Source organism: Trachinotus anak, unplaced genomic scaffold, assembly GCF_046630095.1.
Source record: "Trachinotus anak isolate AG129_WGS33_773 ecotype Australia unplaced genomic scaffold, CSIRO_AGI_Tana_v1 ptg000032l, whole genome shotgun sequence".
NCBI classification, from domain to species: domain Eukaryota; kingdom Metazoa; phylum Chordata; class Actinopteri; order Carangiformes; family Carangidae; genus Trachinotus; species Trachinotus anak.
This window is the reverse complement of record NW_027273883.1, coordinates 69,688-97,532: the sequence shown is the minus strand read 5'-3', so window position 1 is coordinate 97,532 and position 27,845 is coordinate 69,688. Positions and strand designations below refer to the sequence as shown.

At 42.4% G+C, this 27,845-nt stretch overlaps 1 protein-coding gene across 3 annotated transcripts in view; it reads right to left on the bottom strand.

The window, feature by feature from the left end:
- Window positions 1-2,362: 2,362 nt before the first annotated feature.
- Window positions 2,363-27,845, bottom strand: part of LOC139612866 (rho guanine nucleotide exchange factor 2-like) — a 32,748-nt gene continuing 7,265 nt past the window's right edge. The window contains exons 1-22 of one of the 3 annotated variants that reach the window (XM_071468971.1): window positions 22,682-22,805; window positions 21,723-21,885; window positions 16,373-16,440; window positions 16,214-16,277; window positions 15,967-16,099; window positions 15,515-15,618; window positions 15,112-15,255; window positions 12,792-13,042; window positions 11,455-11,580; window positions 10,897-11,014; window positions 10,499-10,747; window positions 10,300-10,376; window positions 9,001-9,173; window positions 8,785-8,852; window positions 8,378-8,614; window positions 8,155-8,232; window positions 7,726-7,781; window positions 7,088-7,129; window positions 6,641-6,691; window positions 6,213-6,506; window positions 5,339-5,498; window positions 2,363-5,144 (exon numbers count right to left, since the gene is read on the bottom strand). In XM_071468971.1, the coding sequence (XP_071325072.1) occupies window positions 5,095-5,144; window positions 5,339-5,498; window positions 6,213-6,506; window positions 6,641-6,691; window positions 7,088-7,129; window positions 7,726-7,781; window positions 8,155-8,232; window positions 8,378-8,614; window positions 8,785-8,852; window positions 9,001-9,173; window positions 10,300-10,376; window positions 10,499-10,747; window positions 10,897-11,014; window positions 11,455-11,580; window positions 12,792-13,042; window positions 15,112-15,255; window positions 15,515-15,618; window positions 15,967-16,099; window positions 16,214-16,277; window positions 16,373-16,384 (2,487 nt within the window). In that variant the 5' untranslated portion in view covers window positions 16,385-16,440; window positions 21,723-21,885; window positions 22,682-22,805 and the 3' untranslated portion in view covers window positions 2,363-5,094. Of the gene's footprint in view, window positions 5,145-5,338; window positions 5,499-6,212; window positions 6,507-6,640; window positions 6,692-7,087; window positions 7,130-7,725; window positions 7,782-8,154; window positions 8,233-8,377; window positions 8,615-8,784; window positions 8,853-9,000; window positions 9,174-10,299; window positions 10,377-10,498; window positions 10,748-10,896; window positions 11,015-11,454; window positions 11,581-12,791; window positions 13,043-15,111; window positions 15,256-15,514; window positions 15,619-15,966; window positions 16,100-16,213; window positions 16,278-16,372; window positions 16,441-21,722; window positions 21,886-22,681; window positions 22,806-27,845 lie in introns of those variants that run through there. The other 2 variants (XM_071468969.1, XM_071468970.1) reach the window with 2 other exon arrangements.

Sequence of the window (27,845 nt, the reverse complement as noted above, 5' to 3'; positions counted from 1 at the left end):
AACGGTGGAAGAAATTAAAAAAAAAGTAGAAATACAACATAAAATGTAAAAACCAGTAAAACGATTGTGTCCATACTTGTACTCCAGTACAAGCATCAGCAACAAATGAAAGTGTTAAAAGTAAAAGTACTCACTGTAAGTGTTGTATCATCGCATCATTAGGAATTATTACTGGTATTAATGTGGATTCAGCGCTTCATGTGCTGTTGGGAACTTTAATCTGTAATAAACACATCATCGTTTATAAACGTATCATTTGTTTTTCTGTAAAATCTGAATCTGTAAATAACTTTAACTGTCAGGTAAATGTAGTGCAATAAAAATCTAAATGCAGAGGAGCAGAACAGGTATTGAAGTATTTGAGTAAATACTTTCCACCTGTGCTCACTTCCTCTGTGGGACCAACTACAACTGACAGGGTTTGACAGGGTTGAAAATATCAGGTGAAATGAAATGTGTGTGTCACCAGTTTCCACAGTCTCCAAACTGTTTCTGTGAAGTATTGTCCACATCTTTGTGTGTATAAGGATATAAAGTTTATGACTTGTCTCGAGTCAATTGTTCAAATTAACCTACATGAACATATGTTACCATCAAAGTCTAACTAACCAACTTACCAATAGGAAATATCTGATGACAAGAGATGTTACATGTTACATACAGTCGTCCTCAAAATTATTCATACCCTTGCTGATTCTTGTGATTTTTTTCATTTAGTGATGAAATAAATGCTTGTTTTCAAATTTGTGTTTTAGCTTCATGTGACCAACAATTGAAAGAATGACAACAATATAAAATAATTTTAAAAAATCATTTCTGGGGTATTTTATTAACGGAGTCCAAAAAAAATGCCATGTTCAAAATTATTCATACCCTAGTCCATCGTCTTTATTTAATAGTCAATGGCATAGCCTTTATTCTTTATGACTGCTTCCAGACGATTCTTGTACGTGTCCACAAGCTTCTTGCACGTCTCCTGTGGGATGTTGGCCCACTCTTCCTTGGCGAATGCCTCAAGCTGGGTCAGGTTGGTTGGTTTCCTCGCCATCACTCTGGTCTTCAAGTGATGCCACAAATTCTAAATTGGATTGAGGTCAGGACTTTGACTTGGCCATTCCAGGACACTGATGTCATTGTCCTTGAACCATTTCTTGACTACCTTGGCGGTGTGTTTAGGATCATTGTCTTGCTGGTACATCCAGTTTTGGCCAAGCTTGAGTTTTTCAGCAGATTCCTTGACATTTTCATCAAGTATCCTGATATAATCCTCCTTTTTCATGATACCTTGGACCTTGACGAGATTGCCTGTGCCACTGGAAGAGAAACATCCCCACAGCATTATGCTTCCACCACCATACTTGACAGTGGGCACAGTGTTCTTTGGTCTATAGGCTTCTCCTTTCTTCCTCCAGACATACTGGGTATCCATATGGCCAAATAACTCCAGTTTTGTCTCATCAGACCACAGGATGGTTGACCAAAAGCTGGGATCTTGCTTCAGATGACCTCTACAAAAGGCCAGGCGAGCTACCAGATGTTTTTTCCTGAGCAGCGGCGTCTTCCGAGGTTTACGTCCATGGAGACCTCCTCTGTGCAAAACTCGCTCAATGGTGGACCGTGACACCTTTGTCCCTGTCTGCTCAAGGGTTTGAATTAGGGCCTTGGTTGTGGTCCGTGGGTTGGTGTTGACCTCTCGGCAGATTCTCCTGGCAAGTTTGGGGGACACCTTACACTTTCGGCCACGCCCACTGAGGTTTTTGACAGTGTTGAACCTCTTGTGCTTGTTGATGATGCTCTGGACGGTTGAGACAGGGACACCATACTGCTTGGAAATGGCCTTGTAACCCTTTCCTTCACTGTGGGCCTGCACAAGACGCTGACGCAGGTCCTCACTGAGCTCCTTCTTCTTTACCATGATGACCAGAGATTAACAATGACCTGAACACTTTCCCACTATTTATACTCTTCTGGAAAGATGCTATTTTTTTAACCTTGTTTAACATTTGGTCAACAAAAAAGGTATTCATTCCAATGAGACATCATGAAATAACTTTGGGACAAAGATGAACACATTTGGGACATTTTTGTTGAGATATTGCCAGGGGTATGAATAATTTTGAACATGGCATTTTTTGGTAATCCGACAATAAAATACCCATGAATTTAAGAGTTTCTTGAATTGTGTATTGTTGTCGTTCTTTCACTTGTTGGTCACATATAATTCATAAACAAACTTGACAAAAATGCATTAGTTTCATCGCAAAAATAAAAAATCACAAAATTAACAAGGGTATGAATAATTTTGAGGACGGCTGTACATGTTGATTTTTTAAAAGAATAAAATAAACCTTTAACATTCAGGTTAAGATGAAGAATTTTATGATTTTAATATCCAGAAATCAAAAGACAAACAGCAGCAACATGTTGTCCAGCTGATTAGATTTATAAAGAGCACACATACACAGAGTCAGAGCATAAAAACAATAAACTTACAGCAGAAATCATTTACACTTTCTGATCAAATCTTTATACAATAAACACTAACTTCGCCTTCTATTGTTTCAAGAGTTAAAATAAAATAAGAAGCTGCAGCTGAATGTCTAATGAGCTCAGTCTGAATTTGAAACTGCTGTCAAACCTGAATATTACAGCATTATATCAGAATATTACAGCATTATTATCCACATCACATCTGCTCAACACCACTGACACTGGATCAGTCTGTCAAACTCTGCAGGTCATAAATACACAAAGACAGACTCTGATGGAAAAAGGACATCAGTCATTTTCCTCAGGGTACATCATCAAACTTCATCCTGATGTTCAGTTTTTCTCTTCTGTTAAACTCATGAACGAGTATTTTGTAAGATGATTAATGTTGGAAAGGTTAGCTCATAAACAGCAGCTTCATCTGCAGGTAGACCACATGAAACAAAAACACCTGTCAACCTAAAACTATCTGCTCTAAAAACTGGAAGAAGCTGTAGACACAGAGTGTCAGAGGCAGTTTCACATCTTTACAAAGTGAGAAAACATGATGGAGAAAAGGCTGTGTACTGTCTCAGGCTCATCAGTTTCATGTGATGTACACACCTCAGCTCTTCATCTGCACCTCACACACGTGAAGAGTAAAGTTTTATTCAGTCTTGGTGTGGTGGGTGTGTCATGTATCATGTGATCTACCTGCAGGTGAACTCAGCTGATTCACCTTGTCAAAACCTTCATCATCATCTTCATCACCACCACCTTCATCATTACCACCCTCATCTTCATCTTCATCATCATCATCTTCATCATGGTTAACCCTGACCTTCATCACTGCTGCAGCAGCTTTAGATTCAAAATCACTTCAGCTGAATCATCAAATCATCCAACATCAACTAAACGGTCTCAAGCCCCACAACAGTGTCCACAGTGACATAGTCTGATGGTCCCTTTACATCAACCACACCCTGGGGCGTCTGTTTCTGAAGTTATATTTTCCCTGGTTATTTCTGCAGTTAGCTGAGATCTACACTGATCTGGTCCTGACCTGGTTCTGACCTGGTTCTGATCTGGTCCTGACTCTGAGCTCTTCTCTTTGGAGTTGAACTCCACCTATTCAGCAGTCGAGACAAACTGAAACAGATGTGATCAATAAAAACTGCATCAAACAGGCTGATTGGTTTGTCCAACCAACCAATCAATGAAACAGAATACGATCAGGTTCTATATAAATATGAGGGAAACAGCCACACTAACATGCTAACACACTAACATGCTAAGAGAAAGAGGTCTTCAGCAGTGATGTCAGGCTTCAGTCAACAAACTTCATTTTTTTACCATTGTTTACCAACACTGCTCATCTACTACTAAACACAACAAGACACCCCCCCCCTCCCCCCAACTGAATCTGTAGCACCCTTTCCTCCTCCAGCTTTAAACAGGTCAGATCCTCTTGTGTTTGGATGCTGTGAGTCATAACACATCAGATTTGTGAGATGATTAGGAACTTTTTGGTTTCACATTTTACAGAAACACAAACAGATTTGTTTTTACTTGATTCATAACTCATCAACTTTTGAGCTAGTTTTAGTTAACATATAAATACAGTTTACACCCCCCCCATACAGAGTCTGAGTTAACCAGGACTGTTCCTCATACAGCAACTAAAGTGAACACAGCAGGTTGTTATCCAAAGGCATTCTGGGTAATGTAGTGTGTGCCTCATGTTTGAGTTTCAGTCTGCTTCATACAAACCACATGTCACATTCCTGACATTCTGACATCACAGCCACCTCACTCTGTGATTAGTCAGCTGTGTGAAGATGGGACAGTGGGCGGGGTTTAATTTCTCCATGTCCTTCATATAACAGGTAAAAGTCTCATGGAGAATGAAAAGCAAAACATTGCAGATATCTGAAAGAGAAAATCTAAGCTTTGGTTTGATTTCAAGCATAAACTCCAAATAAAATCAGATGATTATCACATCTGAACACAATTAGAGTCAGAATTCAAACCCTGTTTTCAGTCTTTACACAAACTCTTTTCTGTCTCAGACTCAGAGACAAAGAGACTCAGACTCTCAGACTCAGACTCAGAGATTCAGAGACTCAAACTCAGAGACTCAGAGACTCAGACTCTCAAACTCTCAAACTCAGAAACAAAGAGACTCAGAGACTCAGACTCAGAGATTCAGAGACTCAGAGACTCTGTAGAGGACAGCAGGATCTAACCCTCAGAGTGGACATTGAGAAATGACTGTTCATCTGAAGTAGACTGAGACTGATTCCTTATAGGAGCTGGAATCCCCCCCCCCCCCCCATCCCCAACAAGCCCATTGAAACTCTGTTACCCTGCCCCCTTCATAAACACTGCCCATAGCTGGGTCAGGCTCCAGCTCACGTGATGATGTAAACAGGTCATATGGTTATACATCCTGTTTCTACCCTTACAGCAACATTCACAAAAGTACGACAGCTGAGATCAAAAGCTTCTGTAATACAGGGAATGGCATCATCTCCAGCTGAGTGACCGATCAGCCAGTGGCATCTTGGTGACATCACAGTGACATCAGCAGAGTCCCTGAGGTCGTCAGTTGGAAGTGTGATGATGTTAACTGGGATCAGCTCCACACTCGCTCTCCTCGGGGATGTCCTGCAGGTCTGAGAGGTCAGAGGTCACGGGTTACCATGGTAACCATCAGCAACCATACACTGCACGCGTCAATTATTAACAATAACTACACAACATACTTCAGTGTAACAGTAGTAACATCATCACTGTAACCAAGTTATAAATGAACTCAATTCTTCATAACGATTAATTACAGTGATTGATCATCTGATCTGACACTGACCTCTGGGGCTGTCGGAGCGAGGAGAGATCTTCATCACTTCCTCCTCTTCCTCCTCGTTTCCTTCCTGGACGCCATCTAATTGGTTGACTGGATCCTGACTGGCCAATGGGGAAAGGGGGCAGGACTCAAGTTCCCTGCTGCCCCGCCTCTTGCTCACCTGCTGACAGGTACAGATATACAAGTTTTTTTTAACGTTAATATTTCAGAATTCTGGCCAAGCAGAAAAAATACCAGAAAGATGTTTAAAATAACAAATAAAACACAAATGTTATGACCAACACATGTATTTGATAAAAAGTAGTCAGACTGAACTAATTTCAGGGACGTCGGGTCACATGACCAAACACTCATCATCTCATTGTGGAGGCAAAACCAAACTTTTTCATTAATGAAGTTCATATTTAAGTTGTCTTTGCAACATATTTTATAGGTCACACAATATTAAACTGTTTAATGAGTTATTTAAACTCTTTACACTCAAAATCTTTATATATCACAAATATATATTTATAAGTTCATCCTCAGTCAAACCCAGTCCACACATTTCTCAACATAAGACACAAAAATCTCACAGGAGGTAACTTGTTGTCTTTTCCAAACACAACCAATCAGAATGCCCCAATTGTTTAACCGATCACAAACTAATCACAGCTCTAGAATAGTCCTATAGATAAGCCAAAGGTCCGATAGTAGTTCCTGTTTGAACCATGGCCTGATGAGGATGGAGGAGTTTACTATCATGTGTTTAATATTTGAGGAAACTACTTGATGTTGAGACTTCTTCATGATATTTTCAGTGTTTTATAGTTCACAAAAAAATGTAATGAATTTATTTATGTATTTACTTGAAATAATCCAGAGCCCCCCCCCCCACCTGTTCCTCCTTGAAGACTTCACCGATCCCTCCGTTGACCCTCCTCCTACCACACGGCTCCATCCCCTCCCTGTCAGGCTCCTCCTGCCGCAGCCGCAGCCGTGTCACTTCCTCCTGCAGGAGCTCCACCTGCCGCTGCAGCAGCAGCGCCTCCCCACTGGCGTCCAGCCCTGTGTCCCGCGACATTGACCGACTGAGTCGAGGGCCAGGGGCTGGGCTGGGGGTAGAACCTTGGTTGATTGTGGGGGCAAGACCTGACAGTTCCAAGATTGAATCTTGACGAATCACAGCAGCCTGAGGGTGGAGTCAGTGAGTCACAAGGCCTTTACCATCATCATCATCATCATCATTATATGAATAACAAACATGTAAATGATCAATTATTGTGGTTAATAAACAACAATAGTAAACAGTTGTTGCTGTCTGACCTGCAGGGCGTGAAGCTGGATGCTCAGATTGACCAATCGCTGTCGGACTTCCTGTGAAGAGGGCAGGTGTCAGCTGTTAAAAACTGCTCTGATTGGACAGAAAGTGGGTCCATCTCAGTCCATTTAAGTGCATCCTTGTTTCCCTCACATCTTTTCTAGCATACACCACAGCCAGATCACAGCCAGAACTCAGCCTGATCACAGCCAGAACTCAGCCTGGTCACAACAAAAACTCAGCTGGACCACAACCAGATCACAGTATTTGTATTTGTACAGACAGTGTCATGAACTGTCAACATTATAGAGGCAAACTGTTACTAGTAGTGCTATTGTTTTTTATTGATTATTTATTGCTACTATTTTTTGTTGGTCAAATAGAACATTTAATTCTCTTGAATGAAGATGTACCTGCTGATCTCTAAACATAAGACAGGAAGTGTTTGTTACCTGGGTTAAGGTACGTTCCTGCAGCTGGTTACCGTTTCTGTCCTGAGAGACAAACAGAAAACATTTAAAAGTCATTAAACTCAGAGACTCCAGAGCTTTCACAGCTGGGCTCTTATTTTGATAGTTTACTCTAACATGGACTTTGTCATTACCAAATCAGGATGAAATTCAGACATGAGAAGAACAGTCACATTAAACACAGTTGAACAACTCAACAACAACTCAAACTATGACATAACTAAAATATCAGATTAATTTATGTCAGAATTAATAGAATATAAATTAAGTTGGAGTCTGTTAAGTTTTTATTATTTTCCGAGTTCCACAGTCAGTTTGGTAAAAAAAACATTTCTCTTACAGTTCAAGTCTCAATTTTGTGGTTCAGAATAAAATCAATTTGAAATCTGCCCAATATTTCTACTGCTGGTTTTCTATTCCACATCAGACCTTTACTGTGTTTCTATTCCAGATCTGAACTTTACTGTGTTTCTGTTACTATTTACTAAACAGCTTATTTACATTCAGTATTTTCCAGAAAGTATTTCACATTGTTTTGAATAAAGTCAACCTTTAAGATTTAATCTGAGTCAACAGAAAAAACCAGATCAGAGATTAAAGATGAGGTTTTTTTTTTTTACCTTTGAGGAGCTGCTGTTCAACTCAAAAGAACCGTTCAGAGAACCAGAGTCACCATCTGAGAGAGAGACAGGTAAAGACAGAGACAAACAGGAAAGTGCATGTATTGTGTTGCTGTCAGGGTCTGTTCATCACTTAAACACTAGAAGGCAGTATCATCATCCTTTGTGTTGTTCTAGGTCTGTGAAGTTCCCACAGGAACATGTGTCCACAGTTAATAACTGTGGAAGCTGAATTCAACTGCTGTGGATCAGAATCAAAAAAACTTTTTGCTGTCACAGTGAACTGAATAATATTTTATTTCACTGTTTTCTTATTTTATATAGACAATGATTCATTGATCAATTGAGAAAATTATTGGAAGATTCATTTATAACAAAAACAGTTGTAAGTTTCAGCCATCAGGTGACAGGTTATGATAGGTGACTCACTGCTGAGCTCTGGGTTGCCATTGGTTATGGTGGATCTCTGGATGTTGGAGTCTAACAGCAGCTCTGTCAGTTTGTCGACTGGAACAGAGAAACAGATTCAGTTCAGTTGAATGACATCATCAGATTGAATAATGACATCATTATAATGACATCATTGGATCAAATAATGACATCATTAGATGTAATAATGATGTCATCAGATTAAATAAAAGTGAAGCTCCACCTTCAGTGATTGCAGCAGTGAGGAGCGGCTCGGCCCGAGGAGCGTGAGGAGTGTCGGCCCTGAACAGGTTCCTGCATGACAGGGAGCTGGAGGAGGTCCTGAAGGAGGAGGTGCTCATTTCCACGCCTCCTTCTTCTTCTTCTCCTCCTCTTCCTGTCGCCTCCACCAGGTCAGAAAACAAAGTCACACGCTCCTGCAGAAGCTCTAGCACCTCCCTGTCCTTCTGCTGGATATCAGCTGGGAGGAGAGAGGAGAAGGAGAGGAGAAAAGGAGATTAACTTAAGATCTGAAACAGCTGCAAGTGGGACACAGTGCAGTAGGAGGAGGTGCAGGATGAGGTGAAGGAGGAGGAGTTGCAGTTGGAGGAGGTGAAAGATGAGGAGGTACAGGATGAGGAGGTGCAGTACCTCTGAGTCTCCGGAGTAAAGCTTTGTCCTCAGTCTCGATGAGAGGAAACTCGTCTCTGGACGGACAGCTGCAAAGAACACAGAAACTGTGAAGTACTTACACACTGTACTACAGTAGTACTAAGAGCAGTATTATAGTACTGACTTACTGAATGTAGTGCTGCAGTACCAACCTCAGTTGTACTGCAGTACTCACCTCAGTAGTACTCTACTAACCTAAGAGCAGCCTGCTGGATCCGCATCATCCAGGTCCGGCGGTCATCTTTAGACGAAGCGTGCAGCTCGTACATCTCTGGAGGGGTGGAGGCACTGAGCAGGTACATCCCTCGCTCCTGATTGGCTACATCTCTGACGATCAGGTTCGTCAGAGAGACCACCGGAGACTTGTCCTGAGACAGACAGACAGGTGAGACAGACAGACAGGTGAGAACAGGCAAAAAGCTCCTGAACAACACTGAAGGAATCCTAACCAGGAGAACTCCCATGATCCCACTCTACGTCATGAAGTCACCCAATGCCGTCTTTTGTTATTGTTTTGATTTAGAGAACCCTAGAGACAGAAGTTACAGACTTAGTGGTCGTTTCATCAGATCTGCAGCTCTTTGATTAAGCCATAAAGTTGAAGGAGTACTTCCAGGTCTGGATGGTCCACATGAGTCCTGAAGCACCAGACAGGTATCAGGAAGTCAGAAGGACTCCAGCTCCTGTCAGGTGTGCAAGGAGGTCAGGAGACCTTTAAAGAGTCCTGAACCCAAATGACTCATCCTCTTTATAGGAGACAGAGCTGGTCTCTGAGGGATTAAAAAGCTCTGCAGTGACACCAGGCAGCAGTGAGGTTGACTCTTAGATGCTGAAAGCTCTGGAAATGATTTGACTATTTTGGTTGGCTCTCTGGTGTCTTGTGGAGGACAGTACCTGTGGACTGGACTAACCCTAACCCAAACCCAAACTGGGGGGATGGATCAGTGGTCCAACAGTCAGGGTGTCACACTGGTCAGGCTCGCCACTGGAGAGAGACTGGATGATTGCCGAACCTCAGATTCAAAAGGGCTGAGGTGGACTTTATCCTGGATCAGTGGACCAGCTGTTGACTCTTGCAGGGATCCTGGAGGGGTCATTGAAGTTTGTCCATCCAGTTCATATATATTTTGTGGACTTGGGTATCCCCCAAAAGATACCCCCAGGGGATATGGTCATATCCCCTGGGGGTATCTTTTGGGGGATACCAGAGCCATTAGATTGAGCCATGTGGTCTTGTATAACTGGGGGTGGAGGGGTGACATCAGGATTGTATTTCTGCTTTTGCAAATGAAGCGGTTCTACTGCTTTCATTGGACTGTGGTGGTTCAGAGGGAGTTGATCCTGAAGGTGAGGCTCTGGATTCACCTGTTCTAGTCCTCAGCTGTGGCCCTGGTCTCTGGACCCTAATACTTGGTGAAAGATGGATGACTAGGATGGATAGAGAGAAGAGGAAGAGGGACATGAGGAATGCAGGTGTGTCCAGGTGTGACTCACCAGTGATGCGAAGGTGAACTTCTGATCTTTCTCCTGAAGGAAAACCAGGATGTCTGACATCAGCAGGACCTGCACATCTGGACACAAACACAGAGGCTGGTGAACAGGTTTAAGCTCTGCCCACATAGTTTGGTGTGACATCATAACAGGTGAACAGGTGATACTGGTGAAAAGCTGATAAAGCATCAGCCTCCTCTACCTTTCATCCTGGAGCCCTGGACCTTCCAGAGGAGCATCCCCTCGTGGAGGAGCCTCCTCCTGAGCAGTTCCCCTCCTCTGAACACTCCTCCACCTCGCACCTCCGCCTGGGCCCGGGGGTCCAGACGGGCCTGGATCTCCTGCAGCCTCCTAGTCCGATCCAGCTCCAGCATCTCTTGGTCCACTGAGCTGATCAGCTCCTTCAGGAGCTGCAGCGCCTGGCTCAGAGCCTGCGCCTCCTCCTCGCTACCTATAGGAAGTCACAGGGACATGGTCACACCAGAGGTGAGAAGTCAGAGCTTATTAGAGGTTAGAGGCCATCAGGGGTCAGAGATTCTTACAGGTCACAGGTTTTCAGAGGTCATTAGAGATCAGAAGTTATGAAAGGTCAGAGGTTACCCTTGGTATTGTCGAGGATTCGTTGGATGAGAACAGGGTACTTTGTGATTCGCTGTGTCACCAGCAGGATGCACTCTTGGACACCATGACGACGCAGCAGAGGACCACGACAGACACGCTGAGGATTATGGGACAAAAAGAGACACAGATAGTCAACATCAACATAGATATACCAGGTCTAAACCAGATTAATCACACCTAAACCAGTTTACCTCAGGTTTTAACCAGATAAAATTCAAGTTTTTAAAAAAATTTTTTTTGGGGCTTTTTATGCCTTTATTATAGACAAGTGGAGACTGACGGGAAAGGGGGTAGAGAGAGGGGAATGACATGCAGGAAAGAGTCGGACCGGTCGGGAGTCGAACCGGTGACTGCCACCCGATAAAATTCAAGTTAACCCCAATCATCACTGTGTGTACAGTGAGATAAACCCAGGTCTAGACCTGGATAAATTAGGATAAACCAGGTTCTGAACTAGATTTGATGGGCCTTAATCAGACAAACAAGTTTTATGCAAAGCTAAAACATCCAGGTCCTGGTCCTGGTCCTGCTTCTCACCCTGATGAACTGCTGCAGTCTTCGGTCTCGGGTTAAAACTTCTTTGTAGAGTTTCACAGCTTTTGGGTGTCGACTGCAGAACTCAGAGTAAAGTTTCTTCATGTCATCTGCACACTGACCTGAAAACTGCAAACACACATATATACATTATACACAGTAAACACACACACACAGGTATACCTCATACGAACTGTGTATACTGTTTGTTTTGATTAATAATGTTACAATCAGCGAGCTGGTTGAGCTGAGTGATTCAAAACCAGGTGTCAACCCACTTTGACGTCACAACTGTTTGTGAGCTGCCCATTTGAAGCTTCAGTTTGTAATTTGTCCGTCGCCATCTTGGTTTCTTGAAACCAGAAGAAACCATATTTGAAGGAGAAGGTGGAGCTAAGAAGGAGTGAGGGGTGGAGCTGACCTGCTCTGTCCTCTATCCTGATTGTCAGGTACAGTCTATCAATCACACAGTAGCCCCGCCCTAATGCATCCCCTGCTTTATGGTGTTTTTTCCTCTAAATGGACCATAATTTAAAAATGAACATCATGTTGTGTTGAAGAAGACTTGAAACTAGAAACTGAGACATAGACTCATCAGGAAAATGTTTACTGAGGTAATAAATCAACTGAGAAGTAGAGACATTTTCACATAGTTCAATACAATCAGACTTCTTTTTACCACCAGTGAAGTCGTCCTCTGATGGAAGAGACACATGTGGGTGAGGACTGTTGCAGACGCCAGCAAAGTTCTCACCGGGACCTTTAGTTGGTCGTCCAAACCCAACCTTCCCAAATATCATTTCAGTCTTCCTCAGATTATCTCAATTTTCCTCTCATCTCTGTTTGATGCTGTTTTGATTTTTCCCTTGAGAATCCCTGTTTCATTAGAAATTATATTAGATTTTTTCAATTGTAGATTTTAACTGCTGTCTTGTGTTAAGCTAGTGTGACCCAGGTTTTAAGAAATGTTCTATAAATAAAGATTATTAGTATAATTTAAAAGAGCTCATCGATAACGTTCGACCAACAACAGGAGTGGTAGCAGCTGCAGCAGCTTAAACCACCACAGCTCTGGGACCAGTTTCAACAACATGAGGTCATTTATTCACACTGTATTGACACATTAAACTCATCAAAACCAGAGTCATCACAAATTAATCTAAAAACTCTGAGCTCTCCTTCATATTTCTGGATTTTACAGGAGAAAATGAATCAGTTCAAATAATAAATTCTCCCCAAGTTTGAAAATTCAAGAGTCCTGACTTTATGAGTCATATGTTGTCACCTGGTTCTGAACAGTCAGTCAGTCAGTCTCACAGACACCACCTGTGCTGCCGTACCTGTCTGAGCAGCAGGTCTCCGATGCTGCGGACGGTGAAGTTGTTGGAGCTTCCTTCCATCAGTCCCTCCTTCCTCCTGCTCAGCAGCTCTGACAGGAAGCTGGAGTGGAACTCCAGCAGCTGGTCCAGGCAGGGGAAGATGGTGTGAACCACACCTGCCTCCAGCATCACCTCCTCCAGCATACCCCGCCGGTACACCCCCTCCATGATCCGCAATGTCCGGACGTGGTGGAACTCTGTCTGGATCAGCTCTGAGACACAGACAAGAAACGGTTTCTCCTGATGATGCCATTGTGGTCAGAGACACAGACATCTCCATGACAACAGAAACAGTCAGAGACACAGACACATCTCCATGACAACAGAAATGGTCAGAGACACAAAGACATCTCCATGACAACAGAAACAGTCAGAGACCAGAGGAGTCTGAGGAGACACATTCATGATCTTATGGAGGCGAGTTCAGTTTTTAGGGTTACATACATATATACATATACTGTATGAATGTACAACCCTGTTTCCACAAAGTTGGGACACTGTATAAAATGTAAATAAAAAACAGAATGTGATGATTTACAATCATATCAAACCCATATTTAATTTAAAATAGAACAAAGACAACATATCAAATGTTGAGATGCTGAAATTTTATTGCTTTATGAAAAATATCTGCTTAGTTTGAATTTGATGCAGCAACACATTTCATAAAGTTGGGACAGGGTCATGTTTACCACGGTGTTTTAACAACACTGTAAACGTTTAGGAGCTCAGGAGATCAGCTGCTGGAGATTTGAAAGTGAAATGTCCCATTCTTGCCTGATACAGGATTTCAGCTGATCAACAGTTTTGGGTCTCCTTTTGTCATATTTTTAGTTTCATGATGCTCCAGAGGTTTTCAGTGGGTGACAGGTCTGGACTGCAGGCAAGTCATTTTGGAGTCTGGACTCTTCTACTACGGAGCCATGCTGTTGTAATACTCTCAGAATGTGGTTTAACATTGTCTTGCTAAAATATGCAAGGCCTTCTATGAAACAGATGTTGTCTGGATGGCAGCATATGTTGCTCCAAAACCTGTATATACCATTCAGCATTCATGGAGCCTTCCAAGAGGTGCAAGCTACCCAAGCCATAGGCACTAATGCCCCCCCACACAATCGCAGATGCTGACTTTTGAACTGTGCACTGATAACAAGCTGGATGGTCCCTCTCCTCTTTGGCCTGGGGGGACGCAGTGTCCATGATTTCCAAAAAGAATTTGATTGGTCAGACCACAGGACAGTTTTTCATTCCACCTCAGACCATCTTAAATGAGCTCGGGCCCAGAGAAGTTGGAGACGTTTCTGGATTTTGGTTAGATTTGGTTTCTTCTTTGCATGGTGGCGTTTCAACCTGCATTTGTGGATGAAGCAACAAACTGTGTTCACAGACAATGGTTTTCAGAAGTGTTCCTGGGCCCATGCAGGGATTTCCACTATAGAATTGAGTTTTTAATGCAGTGCTGCCTGAGGACCTGAAGATCACAACCATCCAGTCCTGGTTTTCAGCCTTGTCCCTTTGCACACAGAGATTTCTATGGATTCTCTGAACCTTTTTTTGTTTTTTAAGATATTTTTTGGGGCATTTTTGCCTTTATTTGACAGGACAGTAGAGAGTGACAGGAAAGGGGCAGAGAGAGAGGGGGAATGACACGCAGGAAAGAGTCGGGTGGGTTGGGAGTCGGACCGGCACATGCCTGCTAAGAGCATCAGCTCATGTGGTACGCGCCCCAACCACTCTGAATCTTTTAATGATATTATGAACCATGATTGAAATACATAAATTCTTTGCAGTTTTACGTTGAGGAACATTTTTCTTAAACTGTTGCACTATTTGCCCACAGTCTTTCACAGAGTGGTGGACCTCTCCCCATCTTCAAAGCACAGAGACTCTGCCTCTCTGGAGCCTCTTTTTATACCCAGTCATCTACTGACCTGTTGCCAATTAACCTCATTAGTTGTGAAATATTCAACCAGGTGTATCTTTAAGCATTACACAACTTTTCCAGTCTTTTGTTGCCCCTGTCCCAACTTTTTTAAAATGTGTTGCTGCCATCAAATTAAATTTGAGCAAATATTTTTCATAAAACAATAAAATTACATAATTTCAACATTTTATATGTTGTCTTTATTCTATTTTCAACTAAATATGGGTTTACATGATTTACACATCATCACATTCTGTTTTTATTTACATTTTACACAGTGTCCCAACTCTTTTGGAAACAGGGTTGTATATACTGTATTTATACAGGTACACATATATACTGTATTTATACACGTACCATAGATAACATCCTGTTGTTTGATGAGGTCTTTGTGAAGTGTCTGCAGGAAGTTCGGGTCCACAGCCAAACTCCAGCTGTCGGCCTGAACACAGCTGCCCTCCATCTGCAACTCCTCCACCAGGGGGCTCCACCACCACTCACCTACATACAATACACAATATACAGAACATATAACACTCATATACATCCTCTTTCTCCTTTTCACTGTAACATGTTCAGCCCAGCTCTACATGAGTCCTTTCAGCTGGATTCACAGGTTGTTACCCTGCAGTGCCTCCTGCTGGTCACAGGAGTTAAATAAACTGTGACAGACTCGGACTGAACCAGAACCACAGAGGTTATTAAAGGGCGGAGAAGCATTATTATTGATACATCAGATCAATTAAAGTGATTTACAGACCGTCGTCAGTCAGAGACTCCATGGACAACGTCCTGCTCCTGAAGTTCAGAGACTCAGTGGACTGAGACAGAATCTTCCTGAGACCTGCAGAGTCCTCAGTCCCACTGAGAGACAGACAAACAGAGAGACAGGTGAGAGACAGACAGGTGAGAGAGAGACATTCCTCAGCAGAACACACCTGATTATTTAAAGGAGCAGTAAAGTGATGAAATCAGTAACAGTAACCATAGAAACATAACAGAAACAATTTCTAATTAATTGAAACTTAGTGTAATTGTTCTTCACTGTCAGACAGAAATAATAAACAACAAAGTTGACTTTGCTGTTTATTATTTATGTGTTTGTTACCATGGTGACCGTGCAGACTGTCACAAGTGTCAGATTATTAAAAACCACTAACAGAATCTGGACCTAAAACAACAACATCCAATCAGCTCTTTGCTCAGTCTCACCCTGCGATGTTATTAGTGGAGACGCTCTTAGCAAGTGAGAGGCCAGAGCGAACTCTTCTGGACCCGAGGAGTGACTGACGAAGACTGTCTGACGGGTAGATCGCCGAGCTTGGACGCTCCTTCATCATTGGAGCTGAGGAGGGACAGAAACATTGGTCTTCCTAATACGTTACCCATGATGCAACTGCATACTTTCGTTCATCATGTCAAACAGACAGGTAGACAGACAGACAGAGAGTGGGCTCACTTTTGGTCCGCAGGGCGACATTCTGCAGAGCTGAACTGTTTCTGACCATTGCTAGCTTCTGTTGCTGTTAAAGAGAGACAGACAGGTAGTCAGAAAAGGCAGGTCATCAGTGAAGACAGACAGTACAGAAAGACAGACAGGTAAACAAAAGGGTCTCACCCTCTGTTTCATCTTGGCACAGCTGGCCAGACTGTCTCTGCAGCGGTTGTGGATGGTGACATTGCAGGCTGTGAGAGAGACAGGTAGAGACAGAGACAGGTAGAGACAGACAGGTAGAGGCAGACATGTAGAGACAGAGACAGGCAGAGGCAGACATGTAGAGACAGAGACATGTAGAGACAGAGACATGTAGAGACAGAGACAGGTAGAGACAGGTAGAGGCAGACATGTAGAGACAGAGACATGTAGAGACAGAGACATGTAGAGACAGAGACAGGTAGAGACAGACATGTAGAGACAGAGACAGGTAGAGACAGACAGGTAGAGACAGAGACAGGTAGCAATCAGTCTCATGATGCTTGTACAGGACTCAGTAGTTTCAATCAGCTGATTCATCTTCAGACTTTAACTGACATCACTTCAGTCTCTGAATGCAGGAACCTGATTGGTTAATTCAGGACATGGTCTGCCTCGACACTTGCCTGCTGTGAGGCTGAAATGCATGCTGGGTATTTATTGGTTCAAAGAACAGACTTCACATTTTCAGTCCTGAAACAAACTGACACCTGTAATCACACCCAGCAGTGATGTCACACCGATGTCACAGTGTGACATCACAGGTTTCTTTAACTGTCATTTTGATTCGGATCATGTGAACCAGGTTCAGACTCATTTCCTGCCGAGATCCAGAAATCAGATTGCTGAGTCCACATTCTACATCACAACCCCTAGACCCTCTAAAAGGATCCCAGAACATTCTCCAGGATCCCAGGACCTTCTCCAGGATCTCTGGAACTTCCTCAAGGACCTCTGAAAAAACCTTGAGTCCACATTCCTGCTGCAAGAACCAAACCAAGACCAAATATAGAGGCTGTAGAGACTGTGGTTACACACACACACGCGCACACACACACACACAAACATTCCACTATAAAAATGTGACTTTACTTTTTCCACAGTCAAGTTAGGATGATGTCATCACTTAAACCAAAACACACACACAGTGTTATATATAGTATAGTGTGTGTGTGGGAGTGTGTCTGTGTGTGTGTCTGTGTGTGGGAGTGTGTCTGTGTGTGCGTTTGTGTGGTTGTTTCTTTTTATAAGTTTTGGTTTCAGCTGCTCCCTGTCCTGCTGTTTGTGCCTGTTCCAGACTCGGTCCAGATTTAGTCCAGAATACGTCCAGGATAAGTCCAGTGTGTTTCTGAGATCAGATGACTGTTTGATCCTGGTTCAGGGCCTGAATGAGAACAACTACGAGGTGAATTCAGCTGGACTCTGAGACCTCTGCTCTGTTGTTAAACTTACAACAGGTGTACCTGTTTACCTGTGGTCCAGGTGCGGGGTTAGTTTTTAAAAGGGGACAACTTCATGCAGACCTGTTGTTGGGAGATAAGTCCAGGTGAACCTATGACCAGGTGTTTCCAGCAGAGCTGTAGTCCTGAGGTCCAGCTGAGACTTTCCCTCTATCAGACACTGATGGTTGGATGAAGATGATGAAAATGATGAAGATGATGAATAAGATGAAGAGGATGAAGATGATACAGTTACATCTGACACACTGAATTCACACTAAAGGAAAACACACGCACTGAATATACACTGAGGCACATGTGTCCCCTGACCCAGTTCTCAGGGTCGTCCCACAGCAGCCAATCACAATGTAGGTCAACAGGGTCACACAATGCACACACACGCACACACACACACACACACACACACACGGTATCAGAGTCAGTCTATTGTGTTCACACAGGGAGTGTTAACTGTGTTAAAATCATCTCAACTGACTGTGTGTGTGACTGTGTGTGTGTGTCTGTGTGTGTGTGTGTGTGTGTGTGTGTGTGTGTGTGTGGACATTTTGGCCGGTCCTCACTTTTTGAGACGCCTTCAAATCACATTTTGAGGGTTAAGACTTGGTTTTAGAGTTATGGTTAGAATTAGGTTTAGGTTAAGGTTAGGGTCAGGGTTAGGGTTAGGCACTCAGTTGTGATGGTTAAGGTTAGGGTAAGGGGCTAGGGAATGCATTATGTCAATGAGTGTCCTCACAAAGATATAAGTACAAGAGTGTGTGTGTGTGTGTGTGTGTGTATGTGTGTGTGTGTGTGTGTGTGTGTGTGTGTGTGTGTGTGTGTTAATCTGTTCGTGTACATCTGTTCATTGTGTACAGGATTAACACAACATCTGTCACACACAGACCCTCAGACTGTGGGTTTGTATTTATTCTGCTGTTTTATTGTGTCTGTAACAAACTGATGACTAATAATCAATAATCAACACAGCTCCTCCACTCACACTGATCCCTCCTCCACCCAGGCAGGTCTAATCTGGAACCGGGTCTTCATGATCTAACAGCAAAGAACTGGCTCAGGAAAATGAAGAACTGGTCAGCACCAAGACCCTCTTACATCAGGATCCTTTATAAGGGTCAGGAACCAAGACCCACTTTATTAGGGTCTGGGACCAAGACCCTCTTACACCAGTGTCTGGTTCAACAACTACAATTTTGTCACTGTCATTTAAAAAAAATTTGGAAAGAGCAACACACACTGAGGGAAGTGTGTTGTGTCACTTCCTGTTGTGGTGTTAGTGTGTGTCGCTGCTCTGTCTCAATAATTATCTGTTGATCATTTTAACTGATCAGTTCGATCTCTCTCCCTCTCTCTCTCTCTCTCTTTCCCTTTCTCTCTCTCTCTCTCTCTTTCTTTCTCTCTCTCTTTCTCTCTCTCTCTCTCTCTCTCTCTCTCTACTCCCTACTGTAGCTCCTACTGTAGCTCCTACTCTACCCAGCAGGCATCTGGGTGACGGTTCTCCACCGACCCATTCGTGTTTCTCTGTTCTCCCACTCAGCGACAAATGCATAGAAACAAACTCTGTTCTGAGAAACGTGAAGTTAGCGACACCAGCAACCACAATCAGATGTTTCCTGGGGCCAGAGCAGGCAACGCTGAGTCACATTTGAAACTGCTGGCTAAGGATAAGCGTAAATACAATAGGATTGTTACTCACATCAGCAGTAATGACACCTGATTACTCCAATTAGAGGTCACCAAGATTAATGTGGAGTCATGTGTACTTATGCAAAAACAATGTCGAGGTGGTGTCCAGCCAACAATGTGAGCTTTGTTGATAGCTGGCAGACTTTCTGGGGAAGACCTGGTCTGATTATACGGCATACATCCCACGCTGGATGGAGCTGCTCTCATATCTAGAAATCTAACTGAGTTTATTAGAAAGACAAAGCTATGACAATCCAGACCTTAGACCAGGAGGCGGAGTCAGAGTCGCTGCCATTCACCCCATAAAAACTGTGTCTGTCCCCTGACCACCTAAATTTAAATGTAATAAATCAAAAGTGAACAGAGGAGGAGTTAGACACAAAAACCTAATAAAAATGAATACAACCACTATACCAGTGCCAAATATCAGGGTAATTAAATGTGGATTATTACATATCAGATCACTCTCATCAAAGATCTGATAACTGATCATCACATTGATCTGCTCTGTCTGACGGAAACCTGGCTGCAGCAGGATGAATATGTTAGTCTGAATGAATCAACACCCCCCACTCACGTTAACATTCATATCCCTCGAAGCACAGGCCGAGGAGGAGGTGTGGCAGCCATTTATCACTCCAATTTATTAATACATCCTAAGCCTAAGGTTAATCAAAATTCATTTGAAAGCCTTATTCTTAGTCTGTGACATCCTAACTGGAAAACACAAAAACCAGTCCTACTAGTTACTGTATATCGTCCACCTGCCCCTGACTCTGAGTTCTTACCTGAGTTCTCAGACTTTTTATCTGAGTTAGTTCTCAGCACAGATAAGTCATTATAGTGGGTGATTTTGAAATTCATGCAGATATTGAAAGTGACAGCATGAATCATGCATTTAACTCATTATTAGACTCAATTGGCTTTTCTCAACATGTTAATGAACCCACTCACTGTTTTAACTGTATCCTTGATCTGGTTCTGACATAGACGCTGAACATTTAACAATATTTTCCTCTTTTATCTGACCATTTTCTAATAACATTAGAGTTCTCAGTTATGATTATAAAGCAACATTACAGCAGGTGTCTTTCTGTCAATATTGTTATGACATTTAAAGTAAGAATCCCATTGGTATTTAGCCCAGTGTCATGTATCAATACAGTAGAGGACAACTATCTCAACTTCACATCCACACAGGTTGATGATCTTGTTGACAGTACTGTAGCCTCACTGCGTGCAACACTAGATTCTGTGGCCCCTCTGAGGAAGAAGATAGTGAGTCAGAGAAGGCTATCTCCACGGTACAACTCAGAAACATGAGCTTTAAAGCAAAGTTCAAGAAAGCTAAAAAGGAAGTGGCGTTCTACTTACCTGGAAGAATTTCATAAGGCTTGTAAAGACAGTCTCTGTACATATAAAAAAAGTTTCCATAAAGCCAGAACCTCCTATTATTCATCATTAAAGAAGAAAACAAGCATTAAATTATCTTCTTACTTATCTTTATCAACAGGTTATGTACCACAGTAATTTAACCTCTACTTAAAAAGCCTACTCTTGATCCAGATGTTTTAGCCAATTATAGGCCTATATCCAACCTCCCTTTTATTTCCAAAATCCTTGAGAAGGTTGTCGCAAACCAGTCATGCGATTATTTGCACAGGAATGGTTTGTTTGAAGATTTTCAGTTAGGTTGTAGCTCCATCACAGAAACAGCTCTGGTTAAGGTTACCAATGATCTCCTCATAGTCTCAGACAATGGACTTGTTTCTATACTTGTCCTACTAGATCTTAGTGCCGCATTTGACACCATGGATCGTAAGATACTATTATAGAGACTAGAACATGTTGTTGACATTAAAGGAACCGCACTATGCTGGTTTAAGTCAGACTTATCAGATAGATTCAGTTTGTTCATGTTAATAATGACTCTTCTATCAACACTAAAGTCAGTCATGGAGTTCCACAAGGTTCTGTGCTAGGACCAATACTTTTCACTCTATATATGCTTCCTCTGGGAAATATTATTAGGAGGCATCAGATACATTTCCACTGTTACGCATATGACACCCAACTGTACTTGGATGGAAGCCAGGTGAGACTCACCAGGTGGTCAGACTTCAGGTGAGTCTTAAGGACAGGGTGAATTTTCAGGGCTGAAAATTTTTATTCAAACTTCTGACAAACTGAAGTTATTGTACTAAACACATCAGAGATACATGATCTGATAATATACTGACGCTGGATGGCATTACATGTGTGTCATATATATGCTGTATATACGTTATATGTGCATTGTATATATGTTATATGTGAGTTATATATACATTATCTAAATGTATAAATGTTACCTGGGCAGCTGAGCGCCTCCTTGGCCGTGATGCTCCTGTTGCAGGAGGAGCACAGGGTGGTGGAGGACACTGTCAGGGAGGTGAACAGGTGACCATTGCTGTACCTGGCCTCTCTCTCTCTCGCCTCCTTTTCTCGCTGCTTCAGTCGCTCCTTCTCTTTATTCTGAACACACAGAGACATGATGAACAATGAAATTAATCTGACTGATCAGTTTCTCCTGTCAGATCTGATCTTAAGGGGGAAGTCAGATATTCTTTGTGACTGATTTAATCTCAGTTAAACTCCTGATAATCAGACTGAATTGATACGTCTCACAGGTTAACCTGAGAGTCATGTGACCACAGGTATGTTCAGGTGTCTTGTATGAAAGAATGAATAAATCAATAGATGGCTTTGTGTTGTATAACTGTACACAAACACAGAGCAGGTTCTCAGTTTCAGCAGAACAAAGAAGTGAACACAGGGAGGGGGGAGGGGGCAGTCTAATACCCGGAGACCTCCTTTACACTGTGGAGGGGTGGGTTGGGGTGGTGGTGGTGGAGGGGTCAGGACTAAAGAACAAGGAGTCCAGTCAGTATGTTTACTTTAACCCCCCCCCCCCCCCAACAATCTGAACACAACCACAGACAAACCAATAAGAACAGGACTACAGACCAACCAATCAGAACACAACCTCAGGCCAAAAAGGACTTAAAACAGGTCAGTCTATAAAAAAAACACATCACTCAGTAAAGAAACACATCAGTCAGTCTGTAAATAAACACATCAGTCTGTAAAGGAACACATCACTCAGTAAAGGAACACATTAGTCAGTCTGCAAATAAACACATCAGTCTGTAAATAAACACATCAGTCAGTCTGTAAATAAACATGTCAGTCTGTAAATAAAAACATCAGCCTGTCTTTAAATAAATACATCAGTTGGGCGGCCTGATGGCGGAGTAGTTAGGGCGCGTACCACATGAGCGGATGCTCTCAGCAGGTGAGCGCCGGTCCGACTCCCGACCAGCCCGACTCTTTCCTGCGTGTCATTCCCCCCCTCTCTCTCTCTGCCCCTTTCCTGTCACTCTCTACTGTCCTGTCAATAAAGGCAAAAAATGCCCAAAAAATATCTTTAAAAATAAATAAATAAATAAATAAATCGCAATTTACACCCAAACTAACTCAAAACTCAGTATTGGTTGATAAAAAAAGGTAGATGGATTGGGGAAGATCTCGACGAAAGAGAGCCTATAAAACAGAAAAACACGATGACAGCCAGAGACAGTGTCGGCAAAGTGGACCAAGTCGCCATGGCGCCCGCAGACATAATTAAGGCGATTAACGATCTCAAAACAGACCTAAAAGGCGATAACAACACACTGCGACAAGAAATCACCCAACTTGGACAAGACATCAATGGTAAACTGGATGTGTTCATGTGTTCAATACGCAACCTATCGGACCAGGTGGAAGAAGCAGAGTCCAGGGTGGAAACAGTCGAGAGATGGGCTGAAACGACCGAGGCCCCGAGCTCTTGCTTGAAACAGCAAAAGGCCCTGCAATATAAATTAAACGACCTAGAGTCACGCTCCAGACGCAATAACATCCGTGTTTTTGGAGTAGCAGAAGGAGAGGAGGGAGAAGACTCGGTGCTAGAATTAGTTGAGGCGCTCATCCGGAGTAAGCTACTGATCCCAGACAACATGGAGTTAAATATACAACACGCACATAGAACCGGCGCACACAGACCCGCACCTAATAAACCCCTGAGAGCACTCATAATCAATTTCCAGGAGTTCGCAACCAAAGAATGGGTTTTAAAAGAGGCGTGGAAAAAAACCAAGAAGGAGAGGATCCAGCTGAATAACAAGACTTTATTTTGACCATGACTACACTGCAGAGGTGGTCAAGAAACACAAAGAATACAACGGGATCAAAAAGGCTCTGAAAGTGAAAGGAGTCCATTTTCAAACACCGTATGTAAACATGCGCATCCATTGGGAGACGGGAGCCCGGCTTTATAACAGCGCGTAGGAAGCGAGAGCGGAACTGAGGAGACGTGGAATCATGGTGGAAGGCGCGATGCCAGCCGAGGGGCAGACTGACTGGGAAGCGCACCTGGGAGAGCTGCTGGGGTCGTGGCAGAAGGTAACGGGACAATGCGAGGCAGAGGACGACATCACCCGGAGAGCACGGTATAAACTTCAGAGTTTCCAGAGTGATCATACTGCTCAGAGATGATCACCAGCGCAAGGGAGGCAAAATGAAGAATTAGAAATCATCACAAGCTGGTAAGAATACTGCCACTACGAGACTGGAATACAAGATTTGAACTGGACTAATATCAGGCTCTATTTAGGCTTATTGTCAAAAATGTCTGGGAGTGACGACTTTATTTTCAATAGCTTACGTTGGACTTTAGGATGGTAGGGTTAGTCCTAGCCACCCTATGCATAGGGCCCTATCTTAGTTATAGGATCTACCCTCGACCCACCAACGGGGTCTCAGTGAGGAGTTATCTCCTCCCAGTTTGGAGGTCTGTTCTTTACTATGTTCAGTTGACCTTGTTCTGTCTTTGTTCTTGTTTTACTGTGTTATTTGGGGGGCAACACTATTACGAAGCCATCTACATTTTCCTATGTTTGAGTAATAATGTCACATAATCTGAAAATAGCATCTCTGAATGTTAACGGCCTGAGTAACCCGGTCAAGAGGAGTAGGGTGCTAGTGAAAATGAGGAGAGATAAGTCCCAAATAATATTTCTACAAGAGACACACATGTTGAAACCAGAACACAAGAAACTAAAAAAGTTTGGATACTCCAATACCTATTATAGTTCATGTAAAAATAGTAGAAAAAGAGGGGTTGTGATAATGATATCTAATTTGTTGAACTTTGATCTGATTAAAGAAAAAAAGAGATGATGAAGGTAGATACATAATAATCAAGGGCAGGATAGATAATGTCCTGGTCACATTTGTGAATGTCTATGCTCCTCCGGAGAGTGAGAGATCTTTTTTCAAATGATTATTTGACCTGATTGTTTCTGAGAGTGAAGGAATCCTTGTCTGCTCGGGAGATTGGAATACAATTTTGAACCACCAACTAGACACAACAAGCATGAGCAGACATGGATCCCCAAAATCAAAAGACCTAAATATCCTGATAAGAGAAGCAGGCTTATTTGATGTGTGGAGAAGTGCCCATACAAGGGATAGGGAATCCACCCACTACTCAGCTACACACAAAGTACACTCTAGGTTGGACTTTTTCCTGATGAATATTATAGACAGACACAGGGTACATGAGTGTACAATCGGAACAGCGGATATATCCGATCACAACATTGTTTATCTAAATATACATTTAAACAGTAAGCCAAGGAACACACTATGGAGGTTGAATATTGGACTTTTGAACAATAAATCCACAGAGCAAGAAATTAAAAAAGAAATTGGTGAATGTATAAATGACAATAGGGATGACCAGGTCGATCCAACTATTATTTGGGATACATTGAAAGCAGTCATGAGAGGGAAGCTAATATCAAGAACAACTCATCTAAGGAAAACCCGTAGATTAAAATACGATCAATTAGAGAAGGAATTGGAAAAAGTAGAGAAACAACGACCCAAAAATGACAATAAAGATACAATAGGGAATCAGATTAACGATATAAGGAAACAAATAGAAAACTTAATGAACGATGAAATTGAAAATAAACTGAGGTTCATGAAGCAAACCTTCTATGAGTCAGGCCCAAGGGCAACACGAATATTAGCGAGGCGTCTTCGAACGCAACAAATAACAAATTCGATTAATAAAATCAGGGACCCCGTATCAAATTCATTAAAGTATGATCCAGAAGACATTCATAGAATCTTTAAAAACTACTATGACACTTTATATTCACAGCCTGAGAAGGTTGACGAAGAGAAAATAAAACAATTCCTGATTTCACTGGACCTCCCTTCTATAGGCTCCGAGCAAAATAAATATTTGACCTCCCCTACTACAAAAGACAAATTGGATAAAGCCATAGGTAGAATGGCGAGTAATAAGAGTCCTGGGAGCGACAGTTATCCAAATGAATGGTACAAAAAATTCAAAGAAGTCCTTGCCCCGGTGCTATTGGAATCATTTAATTGGACACTTGAGAAGGCTATAGCCCCTCCATCTTGGAGGGATGCTGTGATATCTGTTATTCCCAAAGAAAGGAAAAATAAAGAATACTGCGAGTCATATCGCCCAATATCGATACTAAATGTAGATTATAAACTGTTCACGTCCATTATCACTAAAAGATTGGAGCATTTTCTGCCTGACCTGATACACGAAGACCAGACAGGCTTTGTAAAAGGACGCCAGACACAGGATAACATCAGGCGCACCCTCCATATTATAGACCATGTTAATAAACACCATACAAGCGCTGCCCTGATCAGCTTAGACGCCTGTTACGTCCCTTTGGTGTAGTCTAGGGGTGGACAGGGACAGTAAACAGGACAAATCAAGGATTTGTAATGAGCCAACTGGCAGTTTGATGATTTATTATACAACTTAAACACAAAAATACCAAGAGGTTAACAAATGTGGGGGGGAGAAAGGCGAAGGTGGTGTGCCAAAGGAATGAAAATAAATAAAACAAAATGAGGCCTACCTCTAACTACTGTCACTGAAACAAAACACACAAAAGAAAACCTGTCTAATCTGATCTAAAGAAAACTTCCCAAACCAAAAAGAAGGGGTGGTACCCACCACTAACCTGGTGTTTCTAGACAAAACAAAACTATGTGGTGAAAATGTAAAGGGTACCCCAACTTACCTATCCTTTCTCCCCACACAATCCTTCAAGTAACAATCTAGTCAACGTGACACAACACAGGCAGTCTACTAGGGCAATAAGGGGAAAATGAGAGAGAGGGAGCTCCTCATCCAGGCTCCCCTTTATGTAAACTCCCGGCAGATGATTGGCCACTCGGACAGCCTGGGAACCAATAGGCCGTCCTCCAGTCTGCTCAGGTGTAATCCAATCAACCCATCAGCACCTAGAGGGAAAACTAGGTGAGGGAGAAAGACAGGAAACAGAGGGAGGAGGAAAACGACAACAAAAAACACTATGCCCCTGCATGGCACGTAACACGCCGAAAAAGCGTTTGACAGGGTCAGCTGGGATTTTTTGTATAAAGTACTAGAGAGGATGGGCTTCAATGATAAATTCATTAAATGCATACAGGCATTGTATACTAACCCATCAGCCAGTTAGAGTTAAAATTAATGGTCACCTGTCAGACCTGTAACCCTTTAAACTATACAGAGGGACGTGACAAGGCTGTTGTTCTAGCCCTGCCCTCTTCGTGATTTTCATAGAGCCACTTGCTCAGATAATTAGACAAGAGGATGGGCTGACAGGAATCACAATAGCAAGAGATGAACACAAGATAGGTCTATTCGTTGACGATATAATCACCTTCTTTCAATATACACATATATATACAACGTTTACTAAATTAGTTAACATAATGGAAGAATATGGATTGATGTCGGGCTGCAAATTGAATATGTCTAAAACTCAGGTCTTAACCTTTAACTACAAGCCAAATAAAGAAATCAGAAAGAGATATAAATTAAATTGGAATGCCAAGTCAATAAAATATCTAGGAGTGATAACTCAAGAATTTGACAGAATTTATGAGACAAACTACAAACTAATAAACGATAAAATTCAAAAAGATGTGGCAAAGTGGTCAACATTAGTAATGGATTTGTGGGCGGCCTGATGGCGGAGTGGTTAGGGTGCGTACCACATAAGCGGATGCTCGTAGCAGGCAAGTGCCGGTTCAACTCCCGACCAGCCCAACTCTTTCCTGTGTGTCATTCCCCCTCTCTCTCTGCCCCTTTCCTGTCACTCTCTGCTGTCCTGTCAATAAAGGCAAAAAAATGCCAAAAAAAAAATCTTACAAAAAACAAAAAAAACATTAGTAATAGATTTCAGCTCAAGAATTGAGGTAGTCAAGATGAATCTCTTGCCTAGATTGTTATATCTTTTTTTATCGCTCCCAATTAGAGTACCAGATTCACAATTCTCAGCATGGGACATGTTGGTTTGGCCTTCTCACTCCTCCAGGTTCAGACCGGG